Genomic DNA, 25,013 nt, shown 5'->3' with positions numbered 1-25,013 from the left:
CTTATACTTGCCCAATTTACTAAATCAAAAAAATTAAATCAAATAATACTTGTGAAACCCTAAATATGTGAGGAGCTTATAGTCGCCTTGCATCGTACACGTTAGTCACCCAAGTAATTGATACTATAAAAGTTATGACTATGATAATAGTTTTTATTATTTGTTTTGGACGGGGATGTTAATAGATGTTATTGCTACAATTATTGTTGTTAATAGAAGTGGGGTTAGCTAGTTTTGGCATACCAGTACAATAAGTTGAAATCCCACATTGATACGAATAGGAAATATAATTCAGTTTAATTATGGTTCTCTATGTTCGAAGGTTACCTATATGCTAAAGATAGGTAGCTTGTGTCAATATTGAATTCGATTGCCTTCGGCTAGCTGGTGTGCAAATAGCCATCTAGTAAGAGCACTCTCAATGGTGAGAGTTTTTTTAGCTCATGAACATTTTTTGTGAGGAAAAAAAATGCTCACAACTCACAATGGTGAGTAAAATGAAAAATAGGTAAAAATGCTCATGAGCATTTATTAAAAAGCTCAAAAGTTGAGCATTTTTTTCCATGAACAGTGTTGCAAGTGGGCCCCACACGCGTCAGAAAAATAAAAAAAAAAAGCTGACTCTAACATCAAAACGACGCGTTTTGATGAAGCTGCCTCAAAGGCGCGCCTCAAAACGCGTCGTTTTGAGTATCAGAAAAAAATAAAATAAAAAGGGAAGCTGACGCGTGCAGTTCGCTGGCGAATGAGGACGCGACACGTGGCAGCTGGCAGCAAGACAACCAATCAGAAAATACTAGCCGTTTTACAACGGTTATTTATGTATTTCCCATTTTCAGAAAAATATATTTTGTAAAAAAAAAAAAAAAATTACCAACGGTCATAAAATTAAATTCTCTATAAATAGACATGCATTTTGATATATTTTGATACAATTTCAAAAACACCTTAAAATCCTCCAAATTTTAATTTTCTTAAAAGTATTTTAATTTTGTAGAAGAATATTGCTATTGCAATTCATCCATATTGAGGTAAAAAAAAAATTATTTAATTTTTAAAATCAGTTAAATATAAGTAGTATATTATATGTGATTTTTTTAAAAAAAAAAAATATTTTAGGCCATGTAATTATATTTGCAATATGTAATTATTAAGAAAGTTGTTTATATTTTGTCCATAAATTTCTGAATTTGTTGTTGCAATTAATTAATGGTAAATTTTTGTTGCTATATATAAATGTATTAACTTAATAAAATTAGTATATATGTGATTTTATTGAAGAAAAAAAATTATAGGCCACGAAATTATATTGCATTATGTACATGTTCTTAAAGTGTTGCAAGTATTGGTTAATTATTTTCTTTAACATGTACCTGTACGTATAATGAACAAGGTCGTTGAAGGTGATGTGTACTTCCAGCAGCGTAGGGATGCAGCTGGAAGGTTAGGTTTATCACCTCTGCAAAAATGTACAGCAGCGATAAGAATGTTAGGCTACGGCATGGCTGCGGACGCCGTGGATGAATACGTTCGGATCAGTGAGTCAACTGCTCGAGTTGCTCTTCAACGTTTTTGTACCGGGGTCATTAATCAGTTCGGAACCGAGTACATGCGAAACCCTACAACTGCTGAATTGGCCAGAATTATGCATCAAAATGAACTGCGTGGATTTCCAGGCATGATAGGCAGCATTGATTGCATGCATTGGGAATGGAAGAACTGTCCAACGGCATGGAAAGCGCAGTACGCCGGTAGGAACAAGAAAGCAACGCTAATACTGAAAGCCGTTGCAGATCAGGATTTATGGATATGGCATTCCTTCTTTGGGATTCCTGGATCTTGTAATGACCTAAATGTCTTATACCGTTCCCCAGTGTTCGATGAGGTTCTGCATGGTCGAGCTCCTCCGGTAAATTTTACCGTTAACGGCCATGAATACAACATGGCATATTACTTAGCCGACGGTATTTATCCGAAGTGGGCAACTTTTGTTCAGGGTATCACAACCCCTCAACTTCAAAAAGATAAATTGTTCGCTGACCACCAGGCTGCTGCTCGAAAGACGTTGAAAGAGCATTCGGTGTTTTGCAAGCTCGATTTGCAATAATACGAAAACCGTCACTGGCGTACGATGAGGACATACTGCGAGACATAATGAAAGCATGTATCATTATGCACAACATGATTGTTGAAGATGAGCGCCACAACTACACTCGAGCCGAAGTTCTAAGAGCCTTCTACGAAGAAGATCAACAAGAATCAACACCAGCATCAACATCTACAACGCCACCGTTTGAATTCAACGTAGGCCGACCTACCAACTTTGACTTCAACGCATTTCTACAGCGAAAAGCTTCCCTCCGTGACAGAGAAATTCATCTATCTCTGAAACGTGATTTAGTCGAACATATTTGGCAACGATACGGGCCCCGTAATTAGGGAGAAATTAGACGATGTAGTTGTTGTGTTTTTTTTATTTCCTAAGTTTAATTGCGCATGACGTTGCAAATTAATTGTTCTCTAATATTGTACCGCTTTTAAAATAAATAAAAAATTATGAGCTTTTTTTTACAATTATTTATAATAACATAAATAATTTTACGATAAATTTTAACGATAAAAAAGAAAAAAATAAAAAAAATAAGTTACACATAATTAAACTAGTTTTTATTTATTTGGAGTAATGTTAAAATATAAATGAAATAAATAAATAAAGAAGTGTTGTGTAGGAGAGAGAAAGTTATGGTGGGGTATTGAAAAAGTAAGAGAGAGATAGTGGTGGGTGAGCATTTTTTTTGCTCACCATTGGGAGAGGAAATATGAAAAAAATTTGCCCATGAGCAAAATTGATTTGTTGAGAGAGAAAGTGGGTAGAGAGAGAGTGGGTGAGCATTTTTTTTGCTCACCATTGAGAGTGGTCTAAGGATGGACTAATTTTTGTTTTTCTTTTTTTTTTTTAGTATATCAAATTATTAAATTGGATCATAAGATTGTAGCACCATAAATTTAGAGAGGGGGAGAGGGGTGCGTAAACATATAAAACACAATATCATAAGCAACATTGGAAAGGTCATCCATAGCTTTGCTATCAGCAGATATGGGAGACTTAATTGGTGCCTCGAAGCTCCTCTCACACAACTCCACATTTGTTGGTACCGCGGCCATGGAATCTCGAGCAAAGCCATAGTCTCTATAGGACAAACCTTCTCGTACTTCTTTAAGCCAATTTATTATGATTATGTTATACCTATCAATGCAAGCTTTGAGGAGTTTCTTCGTCGGTTTATCTATCGTTCGATTCTTTAGGAGACCGGAGATGTGATCTCTGGTTTTGCTTGCCTCGTCGTCAACATGGGACACCATGATGGTGGCTAGGTCTCTCATATCTTTTGCATTACCCGTCTTAGGATCTGAGTTTAATGTTGTAACACAAAGATCGTAGTTATTTGTTTGCTTGCATGTTTGGTTTATTAGCAATATTAAGGTAGCATTTTCACCATTTGCTACCACTATAAGATGCGCTACAATACTAACTATTATTAAGGCTTTACAACTTCCCTCCATGTGTTTGCTTATGCCTTAATTAAAATTTAAATGTGCCTGCAAGTTAGATAACAAGACCGTAATTAGCTAATAATAATGACCTCATATAGGAGACTTTGGATAATTTGGTGGAAAATTTTTATGATAATATTTTCATTCCAAGTTGTCATCATCTTTTTCTTATTTTTTTATGCTCTCTACTCTCTACTCTCGAGTACATTAGCCTCTAACTCTCTAATATAAGGGTATGTTCACATTTAATGAACTGAGTTGAACTGACCTAAACTGAACTAAATATTTTATGAGAGAGGGAAATTAGGAGCTGAAATGAACTGAACTTAATTGGAGCTTAACTGAACTGAAGTGAACTGACTGGAGCTTAACTAAACTGAGCTGAAATTAAGTAAATGTTAAAAGGGCCTAAGTCTATTTTTTTTAAAACCCTAATATAAGTCTATTTTTAATCTCTCTTTTGATATTAACTTACTGGCGGTAAAATTCCAAAATTACAAAAAATAATAAAGTACGTGATTATTATTACTAAAAAAAAAAACTTTTAGGTGATTATTACTAAAAACGACAATAATAGTAGCGGATTATTTTCTATGCTTCTTTTAAGAATTTTCTTTTTTCAAAGATGATATTTTTAATAATTGTAGTAATGAGTTGAAAACTGTGCAAAAGAAAAATAGTTTCGACAAATAAAAGAAATTATAGGGATTATTAATTTTTATTATTAAAATCTTTTTTCATGTATACTACGGAGTATTAAAATCTTTGAAATGTGGTAGAATTTGGTGAAGGAAATGAGAATTAAAGTTTAGATAGCGTTTTTAAAGGAAAAAATGGGGGGAAAAATCACTCAAAAGGATTAAAATTAGTGTTAGGTGGGGCCTAAAGACGCAAAATCCACCGGATTTTTGAAATGGGTGGTAATCTGAGCATTGGTTTAATTTAAGGGGTGGTAATTTATAATTAAAAAATTAAATGGGTGGTTAGTTCGAAAATAGTTATATTTTTGGGTGGTAATTTAAAAATTAACCTATTTTATATCTCACAAATAATACCTCTTTGTTGCAAATAATAGTTAACGAAGGCAGTATATGAAAATTTTCAAATTTTCCCGCTTCTCAATGCATTTCATTATAATAGCATATCTAATTATGCAAATGCAAATTTATTTAAAAAAATATACAAATACAAAGTATATTTTTTATTTTTATTTTTTTGAAAAGATATACAAAGTATATATTAATAATATACACATAAGTACATATATCTAATGTATAAACCACAAACAAAAACATTGTTTTTTAAGCTTAATAATTTTTGTTTGATATGCAATAATAATTTTGTTGATTTAAAAAATTCTACATATTTAAATATGTATCCGACGTTATTCATGTGGTCAAATTATAGGAAATTAGAGCAATACAGAAAACTTACCAAGTCTGAGCAAAGGTAAAGAAATTATTCCCAACAACACCTGCAGAGGATCAAAGATGTGCAACTATAAGAGAGTGGAGAAAAGAGAGATTTTTTTAGGGAGGGGGTTATAAGAGCAACTCCAGGCAAATTAATTGTCAAATTAGCTTGTATGCCATATAAGCTTTTAAGCTAATTATCTTTCTAGATGATTTGAATTCCAATGACTAGTTATCAGCTTACTATTTAAATTATTATTCATTGTTTTCATCTTAATTAATTACTAATTTACTTTTAACATTATTTTCTTTTTAGCAAGGTTTTTTTCCCTAGCAAATTAAACTATATTGGCAAATCTAATTTGTTTGGCCAAGGCGCCAAGCTAATTTCATATATTCTAGCTCAGCTCCAATGGTCAAACTAGTAGCTAGAGACTATATAAAATTACAAGCAAGTCCCTAATTACAATCATTGAAGTTGCTCAAATCATTATTGGTATGAAATTTAATTAATTAATTAATTAATTAATTAATTGTTGTTGACACACTTCCCTTTTAAAAAAATTCTAGTTGATACTTGATATGCTTCCTTTTGAAAATAAATCTAGTTGATATGCTTCGTTTTTTAGTTGATATGTGCTTCCTTTTTAGTAAATATATGCTTCCTTTCTCAAAAATCTGAGTAGTTAATAATATGTTTCCTTTTCTATAATCAATAAAAAAAAATTAAAATAAGAGGGGATTTTTCTGTATAGCTGGTCATACCGTGTAGCCGGGGTTACTCGAGTTACTCGATTAGGGGTTACTCGAGTTACTAGGTAAGGGCTTACTCAAGTTACTCCTGACTGAACCCATCAAGTAACCCTTGACCGAGTAACCCCTTAATTAGCCTCTGACCGAGAAACCCCTTAATTAGCCTCTGACCGAGAAACCCCTAACCGAATCCATCAAGTAACTATGTTCACAAACACACTCGTTTGCATCTTGAGTATAAATTCGAGCTTAAATGTATTTTAATTGGACTTGATTAAATAAACGAGCCCTAATTTATCATTAAAAATGATTTTTTTTTTCAAGTTTTAATGCATCTATTTAACTTTATATAAGATGTTATTTTTCTTTATATTGAAAAAGGTAATGAAAGAGTTTTCATGCCTATATATGATGAAATAATTAGTACTTTTTACAAATATGTATGAGAAAAAGATATATAATTTATTGAGTTTTATTTAGGCGTGAAAAACTTATAAATGAACTCAAACGAGTTGTTCATGAACATTATCAAGTCGAACATGATGTTGTTCGAGCTTTGTTCATCTATTTGGCGAGCTTAAGACTTTTGTTCGATCAAGCTTGTTTGTTAGCTTAACAAACTAGTTTTGATCCAGCATTGAGCGATCTTGTTCGCGTGGGAGTAGTTCACAAATGTATCATCTCGTTTACACCTCTATTTAACGATTTTTTCACAAGATATACAATGATGAAAATAAATAAGAAGTAATTATTAATGATAATATGAATACATATAATAAAATTATATATTACTTTTCTTTTGTGAGTGAATTTTGAGCAAATAAAGTGTATAGAAGATTTTGATTATTACCAAATGGAAATGTTTATAATTTGCAAATTGCAACCATTTAAAGTTTATAATTTGCAAATTGCGGTTATTTAAAAAAAAATTGCAATTGCAACCCAATAGTATTAGTAACTTGTTATTTTGTTAATTGTCACCCAATTCATTTTTTTTCCTCGATTCGAATGCTAAAAAAAATTTATTATTAAGGTTATAGGGGTCATTTTAATTTTAGATCTTAAGGGTCCAAATTGAGCTCGAAAAAATAAACGTAAATGCCTTGTTCAGTTCAGTTCTGGGTATTTTACGTTCCAATCCCCTCCTAATTGTTGTTGTGGGGGTCAAACAACTTATCCTTCCTACCAAGTACAGTCTCAATCACCACTGCACCAACAGTTAATTGGTACTCTGTAGTTAATTGTAAATTGTGTAGATTAAGAAAAGTAGTTGCGAATAATATTAATTGTAAACTATATATATATATATATATATATATATATATATATATATATATATATATATATATATATATATATATATATATATATATATATGCCCTATTCTCTTCACCTTAAAAAAAAATATTAAGTAAAAATAATTTCAGTTCAGTAAAAATAGGTTTAGTTCAGCAAAATTCAGTTTTATTAAAGAAGAATTATAATAGAAAACCAGTAAAAATAATTTCAGTTTAGCAAAAATAATTTCAGTTCAGTAAAATTAAATTAAGTTCAGTAAAAATAATTTAAGTTCAGCAAAAATAATTTCAGTTCAGTAAAAATAATTTCAATTCAGCAAAATTAAGGTGAATAGAACGGGGCCTAAGCATTTAGGAGGATGAAAAATTATTTTGGAGGTTCTTGGTAGGTAGATATTGCAAGTTTGATTTTATGTAATAATTTAAATGCAAATATTTATCTCCTATTAGCCTAAGTCAAGCAAAAGTAGAACAAGTTTATCTCCTTAATCAATTGAGCAAGTTTATCTTCCACTGTTCATTATCTACATGCCTAATTTATTTTCTTTTTGGGATTTCAAAACTACACGTTTATTTCTATTTAAAGAATGTACTTTTTGATAATATTATGTTTTTTTGATGAGTTGTCATCAAATTTTTTTTTTTTTTTAGTACTTTTGACATCATTTTCCAACACTTTCTCTCTATCTCTATAATGATTACCAACTACCTTTTATTTCTCTATATCTCTATAACCTCACATACACATATGTACTTCCCAATCATGAGTTTTAAGGAATCTATAAATTCCTTAATTCCCGTTAAAAATAAGAAATAGGTATATAAATAAGGGACAAATGGAGAAATGATCAAAACAAATTGTACTTCCTACATAACACACTACATAAACTAGGGGTGAGCATGGGACGGGTACCCGTACCGTTACTACTAACGGTTCGGATAACCGATAACTAATATCACTAAAAGTGATACCCATAAATCGAACCGATAAGTTCGGGTACCCGGACTTCGGGTATTACCCGAATTTTCGGATCGGTTATCGGGTACCCAATAAGATATCCAATAGTGATAATTAAACTCAATAATGTAGTTATAATATATCATTTAACACTAATTAACAACAATATCACATGATCTTTACCAAATTATTAATAATATTACTAATCAAGTAATCATTGATATTATAAAGTGATTATGAAGTAAAGTAAGAGTTTAGATTTTTGAAAAAATAGATTTAAGTAGGAAAAAAAACAAAAAATTGCTTATTGGATCGGATCGGGTAACAACTAATTTTAAAATGATACCCATAACCATACTCAATAACAAATTATCGGAATGGGTACCCGAACCGTTAAGGTTATCGGATCGGGTACCCTAATTTTCGGAACGGTTACAGAACAAGTTTTTGGTTTTTCGGGTAGTTTTGCTCAATCCTAACATAAACCTCTCATCTCTCCAAAACCCTAGCATCCATTGTTGAATTTTAAAGGGGCTTCCATCGGTTTTAATCGGTGTAAAGCCCCAATCCTAGTTTCTTTGAAGCTTTTTTAGGTTTTATAATATGCTTCCTCCTTCTGGGAGGAACTATTTTACCTCGAAAGAAAGGGTTTCCGACCTCATTCGAAAGACAATAGTTTTTCGACCTCCTTCGAAAGACAAGGTTTATCTCCTTTTTTTCGGGGGAGAAATTTTTTGAATTCATGATAGTAGATCTAATGGATTGTCGTGAAATTATTTCGTTGGTGAAAAAGTTATCAAGTTTCGAATGTAGACAGATGAATCAGAAGAAAAACATCCTCACGGCTACAAAGAATCGTTAGATTGTCTCTCCAACACGGTTGTATTTTCCAGCGATATAAGCGGGAGATGTTCCACAATGCAAGATCTACTTGACGATCGTAGTTTTTATGAAGGAAAAATTTATTTGATTCAATATCTTATGTATTTGTTAACGTTGAGTCTATATTATAGATGTCGTATGACATTTAATTAATGAAATATATTTGCTATTAAAAAAATGGAGAAATGATCAAATGCACCGTGTTACACGGTGTATCAATCATTGTCTCCCTTTTCATTAAAAAAAAAAAGTTTCTGACAGTATATAAAAGCTACTTTGCAAATAAAATTTAATATTCATAAACCAACTACTAAATTACGAGTAATAAAGAGATACAGTAATGGTAAAGATTAGAATAGACCCGGTCTACAATAACTTATTGTAGACCCAACCTTCTAGTATACCATACGAATGTGATTATATCATACGAAATGTGATTATATTACTACAAAAGTGATTATAACATTTTGAAACTGTTATGTAAATGTATCACTCAAAAAGTAAATTTATCATTATAAAAAGTATGAAATAGTAAATTACATCATTCAAAAAATGATTTTTAAATTTTATCATCCTAAAGATAATTATATAATCTCATTAAATGGTTTAATATGAGATTATATAATTCAAAATATGACTCACAAAAAGATAATTATATTGTCTAAAAAAGTGATTATATCATCCAGAATGTGATTATATTATTTGAAAGTGTCAAAATTTGAGTCTACAATAATTTATTATAGACCGGGTTCATACAAGACCAATTGTACAGTAATATGAAAAAGTTTCCATGTGGTAAATTTGGTGTAAATGAAATAATGTATTGTATGACGAGTGGAAGACTTTGACAAAAATTACAAGCTTTACATTACTTGAGAAATGAGGCTTTTAAAATAAAATAAAAGGTACATATATACACCGTATATATATAGAATTGGAATGAAAAGTTGATATCAGCAAGAAATACAAGAAAAGAAAACACAGAAAATGAAGGCATACCAGCATGTTTGTTTTACCCTGTTGGTTGGTGTATTAGCAATACAACATCTTAGAGTAGCTAATGGTAATGAATTGAAAGAGATTACATGGCATTGTTGGGCATTAAGAGTGAAGTAATTGATGGTAGTGGTGTACTGAGGTCATGGAATGACTCTGTTCACCATTGTTTTTGGGAGGGTGTGAGTTGTGGGCACAAACATAATAGACCTGGCAGCAAGGGGTTTAAGAGGAATTGCAGCAAAATAGGTTTACGGGATCATTGCCAAAACTTGTAGCCAATCTTTCCAGGGATTTAACTTGGCTTGGGATTGGGAAAAATCTTATCAATGGAGAAATTCCTACCGGTATTGGTAATCTCATTTAACCTTAAGGCCATCATGATGGAACACAACAAACTCACAGCTTCCATCCCTCCTGATTTTGGGAACCTTCATAACTTGGAATGTCTAGACCTTTACTCCAACAAGCTAATAGGTGAAATTCCCACTTCTTTTGGAAATTTATCACATCTAAGAAAACATGCTCTCCATAATAATAACTTGCATGGAAAAATACATCCTAGCCTTAGTAATTGTACATACTTGTTATATTTAGATTTATCCTCAAATAAATTCAATGGATCCTTCCCCAAAGAGCTCTTTGAAAAAACATATTTTATTCAATTCAGTTTTGCTAATAATTATTTACAAGGGTCCCTACCTATGGAGATTAGCAACCAAAAAAACTTGGAAATTTTTAGTGTGTCCAATAATTGTTTATCAGGAGAACTTCCAAATGTCTTTAACAGCTTATCAGTTCTTCAACAAGTGTACATGGATCCTAATTTATTCCAAGGTCTGATTCCTCCGTCATTTTACTATTTGGAAAATGTTTTGAATGTTGATCTTTCCCATAATAACCTTTCAGGCCCTATTCCAGAATATCTTTCTTCGTTTCCCTTGATATATCATCGGTGGGTCTCTTCCCAGACATAAGGAATGCATGATGGTTATTATAAAGATTGGAGTGGCATGCTCAAATCAATTGCCACACCATCGAATGACAATAAGTGCAGCCATAAGCGAGCTACTAGAAGCAAGAAAGACCCTTCTCATTCCAGGGCGGAGGCATAATTTTCCAAGAGGTACACAAATCTAACACAAGTTCAATAACTCTTTTTTTCCCTACACTAGCTAGTAATTTAGTTTTTCATACAACTGATAAAACACTGAAACGTGATTTACAGCAGGAGCATGAAAATTAGCATCAGCTTGTGTGGAATCAAAGTATTCTGACAGACTCGGTCCTAGGATCCAAAAGTGCCAGAAAGTCGAGCATCATATTACACAATATGTTCTTTAGTATGTGTTTATGTTACGAAAATAAATTTGGAGGATTTTTTATCTTGGTAATGTACATTTTATCCATGGTGTTTCTTTTTAGATTTCACAAGTGTGTACTGTACTAAATCAGCATTCTGTAATAATTACTCAGACACAATCTAAGAGATGCAAAGGTATCGTCTAAAAAACCGTGGTAGCATTAGTAATAAGCATTACTTGTGTTTCAAACAACTTATGCTTCTAGATCACAAAAAAATTACCAAGAAGAGATATACTGGTAGCAAATTTCTGCTCAATGACTTAAAATAACTGTTAAATGGGTAGCCAACCACAAGTGATTCTATTGTCGATGATGTCACTTACAAACACAACGTAGACTGGTATTTTTAATGAAGTTCAATCTGCTAAGATTTGAAAAAATTAAAAAAAAAAAAAAAAAAAAAAAAAAAAAAAAAAAAAAAAAAAAATCCACTGGATAACTAAGCAGCTTCATGGCTAAAAACAATCAGCAGTGTATCTTTCATTCTTTCCTCTAATGTTAGTTGATCTTCAAAGACTTAAATGTACTGTACTTGTTTTTTTTTTAGTACAGATGTAGATTGCCACTTAAACTATACATTCCAGAGCAATTTGTGCCCTCTTTATGTACATATATCCATTGTTTAATCACCATACACAGATGCAAACGCTACCTAGAGCTGATGATTAGCAGAGGAATCTACCAAAAATAGGGGCTTTTGGTTTTTCTAATCTCCATTTCATTTTATGAAAAGAAAATTACTGCAAGCCTAAACCAATACGCCAGCATGACCTCCTTCCCTGGCAACATAACCGACAAAATTGTTCGGCGGGTACACAGGCATTCTATACTGATCATATTCAGGAATTCCGCAGAATGCTTTCCCTCCGTTCATTTTTCTGGTAAAGAACTGTTCAATGTTGGGCAGTTCTGAAGCTGGCACGATACTCAGTAACATCTTCCCTGGCTTTCCTCGGTAGCAGCTACTAAGACAGTTCCTGAATTCCTTCTCAAGTGAAGCTACATTGACACCCGTACATTGATCAACATTAAGGCCCCAGTAGAAAACTACACTTGCTCCAGAGTCAACATGTTCTGTGGGGTTGGGGTCACAGGAAACGTTGATGTCCTCTAACTGCAAGAAAACCAAATATGAGAAAATTTTCGGACAACAATGGGCATTGTTGTGTTGTATGTGAGTGTTGTTTGCACAAACGAGTGAAAGGGAGAGAACATGCTTACAGTATACCTTTTCTTTATTAGACTAGGCATACAAAGTGTGAGCAACTCACCAGAAGAAAAGGCTTACAAAGTGTGAGGGTCTCGATAACACGGAAAGCAGATAAAGACACGTCACACACACCAAATAACGATCATAGGATTCATGGCTTCAAGGAACAGAAATAGCTTGGTGTCAAAAGGTTCTCTCATCATCTTTAATATTCTTACACATTCTTTACCTGTTCATCTAAAATGTAGTTCTTATAGCATTTTAACAGACGCAGAAGGAATGAAAAAAGACAAGAGAAGAATGCCAGCAACTATTGGCAAGAGACAGATGCCAACAACTGTACAAAGAGAGACACATTAATGAGAAATGGCTTAAGGTAAAAAGGTTTACAAGCCATGTGAAGTTATATTAATTCAGTTCTCCAACAGTCTTCTTTTAATAAAATAATAAAATCCCTTAGACAACTAGTAATTTAAAGAGATAATAGTTGTTATACCCCGTGAGATCTTTACTTTAATCTGAAAATTAATGTATATAGCCTATCACTATAAATTGCCTCCAATTTGTATTCAGTGTAAAGACAAAAATGAGCCAAAAAGTGTCACATATAGACCATCACTAACCTTCAAAATGAGAGAGGGAAAACGTGATTTCACCCATCCAGCCCATTCTCCCAATTCATCTTTTGCACAAGCTAAAAGGTAAATTTTAAGAAATTGGGGATACAAATGACGGTACATGAGACTATAAGGTTCAAATAAACAATCCCAGTCGAAATCAGGCCGCAGGATCCCCTGGAAATTTAAAGATAAAATGTGTCAGAAAATATAGGTCAGTGAAAGCTGTAAAATTCAAAGAGACAAAGGTCAACGAACAGAGTATCTTGAGCATTATTGTCTATAATCCACTAGAATTTAAATGTCAAATAACTTACGTTTGCTCATAGTTAATAAAAATGAAAAATCAACCAAGCCTGGTATCACTAGTTGTGCAAAAGTATCTACGTGATGAATTATAAAATGGTCAAAAAGGCTTTATTATTACAAAAAATCAAGTCTGCTAACCTTGGCGATTTCATGCCCTCTGAATAATTCTTTCTTAATTCGGTTAAACGTGCTCAGTGTGACATTAGATTGGCACCATTGATTAGGGCTACAAGGCAGACCAATTGGCATCCAATTTACTTTCTCGGTCACATCTTGCACAACGTGCATCATTCCATCTTGCAAAACAACAGGTGTAGGCCAGGGCCAATTGGCAAATGTGTTGAAGAAGTTCATCACAAGTGCACTTAAGCAAGCATCTGGACTCATTTGACACACAAAAGCTGATAATATAGCCCAATGTATCCCTCCTAGGAATCCAAACAGCTGAAAACAAACATAGAGCTGTCAATTATCCAGTAACATGGAGACTAGCCTGAAAGATGTGACCAGATGGGATAACAGTACAACACCTATGTGACAAGAATATAAAATATGGATGTATGAGAGATGCAAACTTAAAACAACAGAAAGGGAAATCACTTAAATGTAAAATCCAAATCTTCCAAACTTCATGCCTTTCATTTCTCTATGTTACCACTCAACAAGTTAATCCCAATCAATGTTACCACTCTGACGTCACATGGAGTGATGCCATGTTTGATAGTTTTAGCTTTAACTGATGGAAAAAGTGGACATAAAATCGCTCCCCTTAAGACAACCTGGCCTCAATATACTTATAAATCAATCTGGAAAAGGGGGTAAATGGAAAATCACCCACCCAACTCCTAAAATCTTTGCCTCAGATTATTGGGGAACCAGAACCTAGAAAAACACTCACTTATAACCCTGTCATAGGGATGCATCCAGAAGTGAAATTCCCAAACATTAAGAGCGCCATTTAGGGTAGTAAAACAATATAATCAATGGGAACGGACACAAAACAGTTGTTTTCCTCTCCAAACATCCTCCTATGATCAAGTTCAGTGACAAAGAAGGAGAAGACCAAATACAACAGAGAGATAAGCTTCCACAGGCAAGCATATATCACTGTTGTAAGCTTGTAAAAAACTGAGCATCCCATCCATGATACACGATGCCACAGCGAATCATACTCAAGCAGAACACACAACAACCAGATATTGCTATATAATGCCTCACAACCAAAAAAAGGTTATTTGAAATTGACAAGACTAAGGTGTCATGTACAATTGCATTTGTTAGCTGCTTTAATTGATACTGAGGCAGGAAGTAGGAACCTCACTGAAAACCGGTGTAGCTACCACAGATAATATCAAGTGCAACTATACAGGCTTCTTTTTGTGTACTAACAGAACATGATCTACTGGAGGCTTGTCTCTTTTCAGCACTAACTGCATGTCCATTCATGGCAACAACATTAACAGTACAACCACCACAGTCCAACAAAAAGAATTGCATAATTACTTTACACTTAATTAAAGATTAATGAATGGCCAATAGCCCGTAAATGATAGATTATTAGGACATTCCTTACATGCACTATTGCATTAAATGAAAAGGCAAGAGTTTAGAAATTAAACATCATAACAAGTTGGTGGGGGAATTGACAGATTGACTGATGGCCAAAATCTAGGTAACAGATCAAGATGTGTGAGTAACAAAAAGGAGACTTGTTAGTGCTAGTTGAATGTGAAGTAATGGCTTTTGTGCAACGATGAGGGTCCTGATATAGTGGAATCATTCGGGTTGTTACAACCTCTAGCAGATGGTTCAAAAGTGATTCTAAAAGAACCTATATTTCACCAAGTAGTGCTAATTTCCCCCTTTTTAAAATGGCTCCAGTCACTACATTTATGCTAAGTCTGGTTGCTCGATCTGTTGATTATGGTATGGTATTGTCTGACTCAAATCCAAATATTGGGCTACTTTATTTGTTTTCCATATCTTTGCAACGTGTTTATGGAATTATTATAGCAGGTTATGACCCAGTAAATTGACACGGTCCACAATATAAAATACCAAACCTTCTGCATGTATTTATTCCAAGTTTGGATATGAATGGTTGTAGTAAGCCTGGCAAGTAAGACCAGTTCTAAAATTTTGCATTTTGCACAGATAGAAAATGGATATAATTACATGAGGCCTTCTATTTCTTGTGCTGCAGGATCATAGCATTAATTACATCTTTATGTAAACATACTATACTTTGTCAATTTAACAATTGTTTACTAATAACCAGAAAGAGCACAAGTTCCTGCCTCACTTTTTATTCCAGGTAATTATAGTTGATGGTCCCAAGTTGCAACTACTACAGATTTGAGAAGAACTAAATTATGAAAAAATGGGATTTAAATCTTAGATGTGTGCTTAAAGCAATTCAAACATAGAATACTCAGTCCCTCTTTATGTGACATTCTTATTAAGCAGAAGAGAAAAAAAGAATGTTGTTGGGTTTCAAGAGATCCAGAAGTCACATGGTAAATGTAATTATACGAGAACTAACACCAGATTAATGCATTCTAAAACTTAGTAGCAGTCAAGGAGCACATAGCTCCAAAAGCAAACTGTTAATCTCTGAGGAAGTTCAAGCAGAGATGACTTACATTACCATAAACACCACGTTGTTTGGCCCAAAACTTGATGCACCGCAGCAATGACTGAAAATTCTGTAACATATGAACCACATATATAAGAAATTAAAAACTGAATGCTGTAGATATACAGACCCAAAGGGCTGAATGAAGAAATAAAATTATATATATAGGTACAATTTATCACTTTTTTATTATATTACACAAAACTCTTCATTAAACCTCAGGAACCAGTGTCAAATGACTCAGATCCGCTATATTCACCAAATGGATATGGATACTTCATGTTAGATCAAAAAAATTTAAAAAAACTCTTTGTAACATGGATGTTTGGTAACATTTTCTGCAGATATCATACTATAGTACGGATGACAATTATTCCTGGTAGGATTAATTTTTCCTTATTGAGCTACTAAGTGTCACGAGTGGCATACCAGGAAAAGGATACCAATTATGACAACCACTAATGAATAATGACTAGTTCGAACATTGTGAACAGTCTGATCCTTTTTTTTTTGAGAATAATGTTGGGAGATGATTAATGCAAAGAAGGTATCATATTAGACAAAGTTCACCAAGATGCAGCACCACCTATTACCCCGTTAGAATGAATTAATCATCAACATGTAGACAGCTCTCATAGATCTAAGAGGAAAGGAGAAGTTGATTAAAGCAAGACTTTAAGGTATCTAAAAGGATTGATAAGAAAGTGAGACGACTTGTGACCAATATTAAAACACCAGAGAGGTGAACTTATCACCTCTTCCAAGTTTCATTTTCTTCGAATTTACTTTTAATAATCATTAATCTACCAATTTGTTTTCTACCCCACAAGGTTAATGTACATGGCTTACTTAATACAACTGCAGATCACTTTAACTCAAACAATATGGAGATGATATGCATAGATTGAAGGAGAAGTGAAACACAGCCTGTGTCCTAAACAACAAAACTAGAAAACGTAAGGAAGGCTAAAGCATTTGAGTAATAATAACTGTACTTAGTAGTAAATGCATATACATCGCTCAATTGTCCATCACAACTCACAAAAGGACAGGCCAAGTTCAGCCCGCACGATGAGCCAGGGTTCAACTTCAATAGTTGAAATGCTAGCTAGTAAAATGCTCAACATAAAAAATATATATATATAAAATAAACACACACACACACACACACACACACACAAAGAGAGAAGAACATACTACCTCCAAGTTTGGAACAAGTTGAAGGATGCGTTGATTAGTACACACACCAGATAAGCTTTTCAAACTAGTTTCATCAATACTAGTCACGAACATTGGATTCAGCAGGTCCACATTCTGCATTCATGATTTCAGCAGATCAAGAAAAGAAACTTTTTCATTAGGATGTGTTCTTTGTAAGGGAAAAGGGGAAAATTTATATACACTGTAATGGAAATAAATTCAATTATAAAACAGAAACAGACAGAATGAAGATTAATTCTCATTTATCCTGGTAAATAAGTTCTATATTGTTCAGAGTAACTTTCCATCTTTAAGCAGCTAGCATTTACTCACTTCAGGAACTGACATAACTCGAAGTTGAGCATATGGCATATCAACAGAGATCCCTTCAAATTTAAACCGCATTAATGGCACCTTAGCATCCTTGACACAGTAGATTTCAGACACTTCAGGTGAGCTTTTAAGCATATTGTATAAAACAATAAAGAAATCCTCCTGCGATGTCAAAGACAAATATGAGACAACATCCAACACATAGCCAAGCATCAATCCCATAAAATAGATAGAAAAAAGAAACCTACTTCTAGAGTAGCAAACCGAGGGCCAACACATATAGCATCAATGTCTGATTCTGAATTATGAACCTGGGTAAAAAAAAAATAGAAATGAAACTACAGATAAAATCCTGAATCATACTTGTTATCAAACGCCGCCTAACCGAAAACACAAGCATGATATTAAACAATTTTCATCAATTCTAATATATATCAACATGAAAGAACAAAAGATGATATGAGCTTCATTAGAAACAAATTTAACTTTAAAATGACATCAGAGATTTTTAGTTTAAATTTTCATGGAGATTTCAAGATTATATAATTTTACGAGCTTGCGCATATTATGGTACTTAAAATCATTAGTAGACCTCAACTACCATCTTGGATACTTGATACTCCAACATGGATATGAATGTTTAACAATTCATTTTGGACCATAATCATCAACCTTTCATAAAATGGCCAACTCCTCGATATATACCTATGTCAGACCGGACTGACACTACTACCCGAGTCCATGTAACATACATTCACAATAGTCAAAGCATAGGAAATTTAGAATTGATGGATCTAACAATCATATAAAAATGCATGCCTCTCTGTTAAGCTTTAACCAAGTACTAAGCATGTTGACCATTAACTCTATACTTTGCTTGCATGTAGACCTCAAGGCACAAAAAACTGACTAAGGCCCTATAAGCTGTTGTAGTAGTTGAACTGTTATATTTTAGATAATAGAGAATAGCTAGCAAGACTTTAGTGTTCTATACAACAAAATGCTGAATTAGGGATAAAAAAAAATAGAACAGAACTTCAAATTTACTTTCTCCAAACCATTAATTATACCTCGCAAAAGTCAAAACCACCCCAAAACACTATTTTATCAAACACTGTTGTTTATAGTTAGAAGATCCATAAATTAAAGAAAAAAATATTTCATAATTAACAGGCCCAAAATCTTAATATATAAAAATTAAAAAATTAAAAAAAAATATGAGTTTATGTGTGTAAGAAACATAAGACCATGAGTCCATGCACATAGTACAAGTGCAAAATAGAATTCTTACCCCAAGGCCAAAAGATCCATAAGTTAATATTGTAGCTGATGCATTGTTGATCCATAAGTTTCTTCTCTGTTTAGGGAGCTTCCTCAGGTGAGCAATTTTTGTAATCCATTCCTGTACAGTCTACAGCACGGAAATAATCACCATGAGCCAATTAAATAGGACACTGAAGCATTTAAAATTAGATCATACAACACAAAGAAAAAGCAGTAGTTTATACAACAAACACTTAAATGGGAGGTCTGCCACAAGAGGGAGAAAAATGACTGCCTCTATCAATAGCTTATCTGAACAAAACACTACCCTTTGAAGAATGACTATACAATTGAATGATTCCCTTGAACAACATACACTATAAATCCACATGGAAACTCTTAAGTTCAAAATCCTACTTTGGTAGAATGGCAGCCTGGCAGGAGATAAAACAAAATTGGAACCAGAGATCCGGACCCATTAGCTCTAATTTGGTGCATATTATGTACACTTAAGACTATTAGTTTTGAAAAATGCATATTGCAAAGTAGAATTAGATCATCAGCCGAATTCCGATATCATTATTGCTCTAATAGCACAACCTATAATGACTTCTCAATAAACTTGTTAGCTCAAATATGAATCATGCCTTGCACATATGCTAGTAGTACTACTTTCTCCTATTGAAAAAGGAACTTTACTGCGTTTACCCCTTAGTATACAAAGTTTGGACCAATTTCATTTTTGCTGCAATAATATACATTAGATGCCTTGGTGACATTCTCATGCAGTCATACTATCCTAGCATCAAAACTTTCACTGAAACAAACCAGTTTTTACACACAAAAGCACCAGTTCCTGATCAAGAATATATGTATAACACTACTGTTATCCATATGCCTCTTATGAGACTTTGGCCTAAATCATGTGTAATGGAACCGGGTCAAATGTATGCAACCGTACTCGACTACTCGCGCATCGGCCTATATACAACAATTACAAAGAGAATTAATTTCCTTGGTCATAATCTGAGCATTTCCACAAAGCCCCAAAATCTTAAGCCACATTAGCTTCATGCTTCAAACAACAGCCAAGAAATGCATGTATAAAAAAAAATATGACATAAAACCACGATTTTCTAACTATAGGCAATCTTATATTCTTATAAACAAAACCCACTCATTAAATTAAATCATATAATTAAAGGCGCAAAAAAAATAAAAAAAATAATTAATTAATTAATTAAAAGAAAAGGAAATACCTTTTTGAGCTTCTGAATTATGGCTTCTCTTTTGAATGTCTCTTCAGGAGACGGCACCAGACCTTCACTAACCATGAACTAAACCCAACAAAAAAATGAAATTAAACCCAAAACAAAATATAATTAAACCCAGAAAAAAATATTAAAGATAAACCCAAAAACAAATTAACATAAAACCCAGAAAAATTAAAGATAAACCCAGAAAAAATTAATAAATGGGGAAGTACCTGATGCAAAGTAATGGAGAGATGAACATCCATACGAACAAGGAAAGCAGGTGGAAGCGGATTATAAACAGGAACAAAGCACACGACGTTGTATGGATTAATTACATCAACTCTTCTTCCTATGTGATGGTATGCATTTGCCATACACCAATATCACAATCTTTAATCCTTTCAGCGCTAGGACTAATTGCAATTTCTCTACAAAAATTCAAAAAAAAAAAATAGCAATGTTAGAGAAAAATTCTGGGTAATCTTGAAGAACAAAAGAAGAATTGGAAATGGAAATGCAACAGTAAAAAGGAATTGGAGAGAGAAAGAGGAACACAATTACATACTGGTTTGAGTTGAGGAAGGGTTAAGAGGATTAGCAGCACGTTGAGGAAGATGAAGTTTGAAAGAGTACTACGTATTAAATTTTGGAGAAATTTTCTGGGTTATATAGTACTGATGTGGTGGTCTGAAACTGAGATTTTTTTAAAATGTATTTAAGGGGGCAAAGGTCATTTCTCCGTTTGGCTTTTGCCGTTGCAGATATGGGTTTCCAATTAAGGCGCCGGCGTATATGCATTTACTTAAAGGTTTTTATATACACTCGGGTGTAAGGTGCACCTAAAGATATTTGTTTACTCATTTGATGATAAAATAAGCAATAATTATCGAAACAAACAAAAAATACCCTTGGGTGACAGGACACCTAGTTGTATATAACAAGTTTTAGTGTTTACCTAATTCTCTTAACTTATTTTTGCTACTTGTATTTCATTTGAACTAATTTTTAGTTTCATACAATGTCGTGAGTTATTGCATTATTTCTTGTCAAATAAAAATCCAAAATTATATTTAATTTTGGTAGATTGACATGTAATAAATATAGTGATAGCGTATTAGTTACGAAAAATAATCATGATTAATCCCAATTTTGCTCCGTTCGCTCAAAATAATCTCAACTTTCGATAATTTTTTTAATAATCCCAACTATATACTTAATCCGTCCAAAATACACCCAAGTGACAGGATAAACAGGTAATATTTGTAAGAAAAAAGTCTAATATAAACGTGTCACCACGTTATTAGTCAAAATTTTTAAAAAATATATATATAAGTATTATTATTAACTGATTAATTAAAAAAAAAAAAAAAAAAAAAAACCACCACATCCCCAAACACCGCCCCAGCACTCCACTTGTCAACTCCAGACCCAATTACCCATAGTCGGCGCCGCCGCCCTTACCCCTCTCCCGGCCGTCTTGTAACACCCCAATAATTCTCCCTTTTCCAAACCACTTACTTTAAATAAAAATAGAGGAGAACCATTGGCATGTTACCGCCACGTGTTAAAACGTTAAGGCTTTATCAAAGTATCGCAGCGGAAAATCAAACTTAAGTCTTTAAAATAACATAATTTAGAAAATCCATAAGTCAAAGCCTACTAATTGGAACCATAAAGGCCCTTATTTAAAACCAAATCAATATTCAAAATCCCAAAACATAATTAAAGTAGTAAAACATAAATAATTTCAACACAAATAACGAATACTCTCAATCACACCAATCCCTTGACAATGCGTATGTCAAATCACCGAACTTCACATCATCAAGCTAACTTGTGCAATACTGCTCCCCAATAATACAAGTGTAATAATTGGATCATCACAGGGTCATTGAAAAGCGAAGGCCATGACCAAAAGAAAACACACAAAAGCACGCAATCAGCAAAGCTGAGTACATACAAGCTACAACGCACAAAACCTAGCATGCTCAATTAATTAAAATAAATAAACATATAACACAAATTAATTAATCAAGACTCCACACTTAAACAATTCAATCGACTCAACATACTTGCTAATCAATTCCAAACACTTGACTCTTTATATTTAATTTAATTAATTTAATTTGGAGTAAGCAATAGACGAGGTTGTCCAATCCACCAAATGACCATTTAAAATAAAAGTTTAGCGCGATACAAGAATGGGCGTGACTCCATTCTCACAAAGTTAGTCTAGGATCCCATCTAACTTTCATTATAAAATAAAATGTAAATACCAAAAGAAAAGAGGACATGTTGATCAAACAAGCCTCAGAAAGCCACGGGCTACCACCGTGTACCCCAACCCATTATTGTCAATACTCTAAAAGTGCACGCTTTCTAGAGTTTTATTGCTCATCCATGTTTCACTTTACGTGATTACAATTTTAATTAATAGCCGACTCAATCAAATAGACCATACATAAAAATCATACATCAATTTACTTTTAATCTTATTTAGGACAATGGTGATCACATCACAAATTGACCTTTAATTTCATTAAACTTCCAAATTGTTGAACATAGTCAACCCACCTAGCCATTTCGACTTAATCCACTTTTACTCAACATACTAACAAGTCATGCTCGAGTAATAAATAAAATAAATAACAACCTTGTGGAATAATTAATAAATTCATTCCACTTAAACCATTCAATTCCAATCCTTTAATAATCCAAATGTGGTTAACAAACCAATCCAATAAAATATGTTTGTATCAACATTTCATACAAACAATTAATCCAATATAATTCAACATACTTGCATCCATAATTCCATACAAGCATAATTAATTCACGAAAACATGCCTCATAAACATAAATACATGAATTAATTAAATATATAACCAAACAATTTCCATCCAAGTGTTCTCTAATCATGAAACTAAGTTATTTCCTTTTGGTACCTTAACATGATACTACTTGCAACGAAGTAGACATGTACGTACCTCGTATAAACAATCCTTTGTGCCACTTTTAATCACTTAAAAGTCCCCTAGGGAATAATCACCTCCTAGAAAACAACCAATAATCACAAATTAACACTTAAATAAATTTCCAGCAATATAAATTTGATTAAAGGTCCTTAAAACTCCATTAAAAACATGTTTTTATGGTTAATTAATTATTATAAATATAATAGGAACAAAAGCCCCAAATTAAATGCTCATTAGAAACCTAAAATCCCAATTTGATTAAATTAAAACCCTAGGTTTATAAATTATAAAATCTGAAAATGTATAACACAATTAAAATATGAAATTAATACTTTAAACTATCAAAATCATGATTTTGATACTAAAAATATAAACTTTATACTATAAAATCAAAACATAAACAAAATTAATTATTTTAAGCAAAATAAGAAGAACGAAGGGGAGAGAGGAAGGAGCAGCCACGAGGGGGCTTTAGGTTACCGGCGTCAGGTGGCCGGCGGCGGCAGCAAGCACGCCGACAGTGAACAGTGGCAGCGGCAGCAGCGTGAGGCAAATCTCACGTGAAAGAGGAGGAAAGGAAAAAAAAAAAGAAAAAAAAAAAGAAAAAGGAAAAAGAAAAGAAAAAAAATAAAGGAAAAAGAAAAATAAAGGAAAAAGAAATAAAGGAATAAAATAAAGAGAAGAAAGTTTACTAACCTTTTTGTGTGGGGGAAATATTGGGATGTATGGGGTATTTATAGGAGAGAGATTTGTAGGGTAAATAGGAGTATTGGACCTCATAAAAAAATAATGGGCCAATTAGACAAATGAAATGGACTAGCTTTGTTTAATATGTATGGCATAAATTGTAGAATGGACAATTAAAAATTCTTTTTGAACAAAATCAATTATCAACTCAAAAATAATTTGGAACCTTAAAACTTAAATCCCGGAAAAACACACATAAATATTATAAATAAAATAAAAATTCATTTATAATATATTTATAAATACGGGGGATTACATCAGCCCTCCCTCTTCCCCTTAAACCTCCATCCCTGGCCAATTAAGATTTCGTGATTGAATTTCAACCTACATTGGTGAATTGAAAGAGAGAGAAAATGCGTAGATTATCATTGTATTTCTGCATGAACAATCATCTTTCTCTGCCATTACCCCTGAATCTCATGTTGGATTAACATTTGTTGCCAATTTCTCCAACATTTATTTGACTCCTAATAAATTCCTAGTTTCTCAAAATGGGTTTGATTTGGTTCATTTGGATAAGGATTCACAAATAGTATTGCCCATGATCGTAAATTTGATGAATTTGAGGCTGACGTAGAGAAAATTTACTGAATTTTGAGAAAGTTTCATTCTAGGGTTCTACAATTGGAGCTTGCTTTACAAGAATCTGGTAAAATTATGTGTTTTGGGTAAATAGAACGGATATTACACCTGTTTCGGGGTTTTCTGATGTCCTGCGGGAGAGTTACAATTCCGAGACTGGAACCGGACGCCTGTACCTGCAAAACAAACGGATGCTCCGGATGATTGGAGATCCGCCTCCGACGGTCAAGTTAGTACTTGATTAAGGAGTAATTAATGCGGAAATAAAAGTGATTGGGTCTCTCTAGGTGACAGTGTTAAATGTGCGTAATCTCCCTTAATGAGGATTAAGGGAGGTATTTATAACCTTGAGAAACGTGCCAATCCTAGGTTTAGGTTAACCTAGGGCTGATTGGGCTTCCATCGGAAGTTGGGCCTAGGTGGTCGGTTTCTCCATTAGGCATGGAGTATGTCACGTGTCATGACATAATAGGTCCAGGGTGGACGAATAGGCGTGTGCCACGTGGCAAGCCCTGACAGTTCCAACTGGGGGACACTTGGCAGGACCTGATTGGCCCCCGTGGCGCATTCCGATTGGTGGGAGCAAAATCCCCTAATCATTTGCCCCTCACAGGTGGCACGTGACTGGTCACGTGTTACCTGTGACAGGTGTCGCACTGTAACAGGC

The 25,013-nt window shown here is 33.4% G+C and overlaps 3 protein-coding genes across 4 annotated transcripts; 1 reads left to right on the top strand and 2 right to left on the bottom strand.

Moving 5' to 3' along the window:
- Positions 1–1,384: 1,384 nt before the first annotated feature.
- LOC110706420 lies at positions 1,385–2,107 on the top strand. The gene has a single exon (XM_021884342.1). The coding sequence runs from the start codon at positions 1,385–1,387 to the stop codon at positions 2,105–2,107; it is 723 nt and encodes a 240-aa protein (XP_021740034.1).
- Positions 2,108–3,006: 899 nt separating this feature from the next.
- LOC110706419 (cell wall / vacuolar inhibitor of fructosidase 1-like) lies at positions 3,007–3,564 on the bottom strand. The gene has a single exon (XM_021884341.1). It carries the CDS (start codon positions 3,562–3,564, stop codon positions 3,007–3,009), a length of 558 nt encoding a protein of 185 aa, XP_021740033.1.
- Positions 3,565–11,457: 7,893 nt separating this feature from the next.
- On the bottom strand, positions 11,458–23,654 carry LOC110706316 (nuclear poly(A) polymerase 3-like). 2 transcript variants are annotated; one of them, XM_021884216.1, is made up of 12 exons: positions 23,498–23,654; positions 23,030–23,094; positions 20,273–20,470; positions 20,046–20,123; positions 18,815–18,934; positions 17,772–17,834; positions 17,524–17,685; positions 17,191–17,304; positions 15,998–16,060; positions 13,494–13,799; positions 13,053–13,223; positions 11,458–12,333 (listed from the first exon to the last, which is right to left on the bottom strand). In XM_021884216.1, the coding sequence occupies exons 3-12, from the start codon at positions 20,414–20,416 to the stop codon at positions 11,968–11,970; spliced, it is 1,587 nt and encodes a 528-aa protein (XP_021739908.1). In that variant the 5' UTR covers positions 20,417–20,470; positions 23,030–23,094; positions 23,498–23,654; the 3' UTR covers positions 11,458–11,967. The 2 variants fall into 2 exon arrangements, with proteins under 2 accessions (XP_021739908.1, XP_021739909.1); XM_021884217.1 differs by lacking the exons at positions 23,030–23,094; positions 23,498–23,654 and adding an exon at positions 20,608–21,735.
- Between the last annotated feature and the right edge of the window lie 1,359 nt (positions 23,655–25,013).

This window comes from Chenopodium quinoa, unplaced genomic scaffold (assembly GCF_001683475.1).
Source record: "Chenopodium quinoa cultivar QQ74 unplaced genomic scaffold, ASM168347v1, whole genome shotgun sequence".
NCBI lineage: Eukaryota > Viridiplantae > Streptophyta > Magnoliopsida > Caryophyllales > Amaranthaceae > Chenopodium > Chenopodium quinoa.
This window is presented reverse-complemented; position numbering and strand designations above follow the sequence as displayed.

Excerpts from the sequence above, each read along its gene's own strand:
- LOC110706316 (XM_021884216.1), bottom strand. The coding sequence starts at position 20,416 with ATGGCAAATGCATACCATCACATAGGAAGAAGAGTTGATGTAATTAAT. Across the intron at positions 18,935-20,045 it reads TAATTCAGAAGCTCAAAAAG|ACTGTACAGGAATGGATTAC; the intron begins GTATTTCCTTTT and ends TCCGTGCTGTAG. Across the intron at positions 13,800-15,997 it reads AACGTGGTGTTTATGGTAAT|CTGTTTGGATTCCTAGGAGG; the intron begins GTAAGTCATCTC and ends GTTTGTTTTCAG.
- LOC110706419 (XM_021884341.1), bottom strand. The coding sequence starts at position 3,564 with ATGGAGGGAAGTTGTAAAGCCTTAATAATAGTTAGTATTGTAGCGCAT.
- LOC110706420 (XM_021884342.1), top strand. The coding sequence starts at position 1,385 with ATGAACAAGGTCGTTGAAGGTGATGTGTACTTCCAGCAGCGTAGGGAT.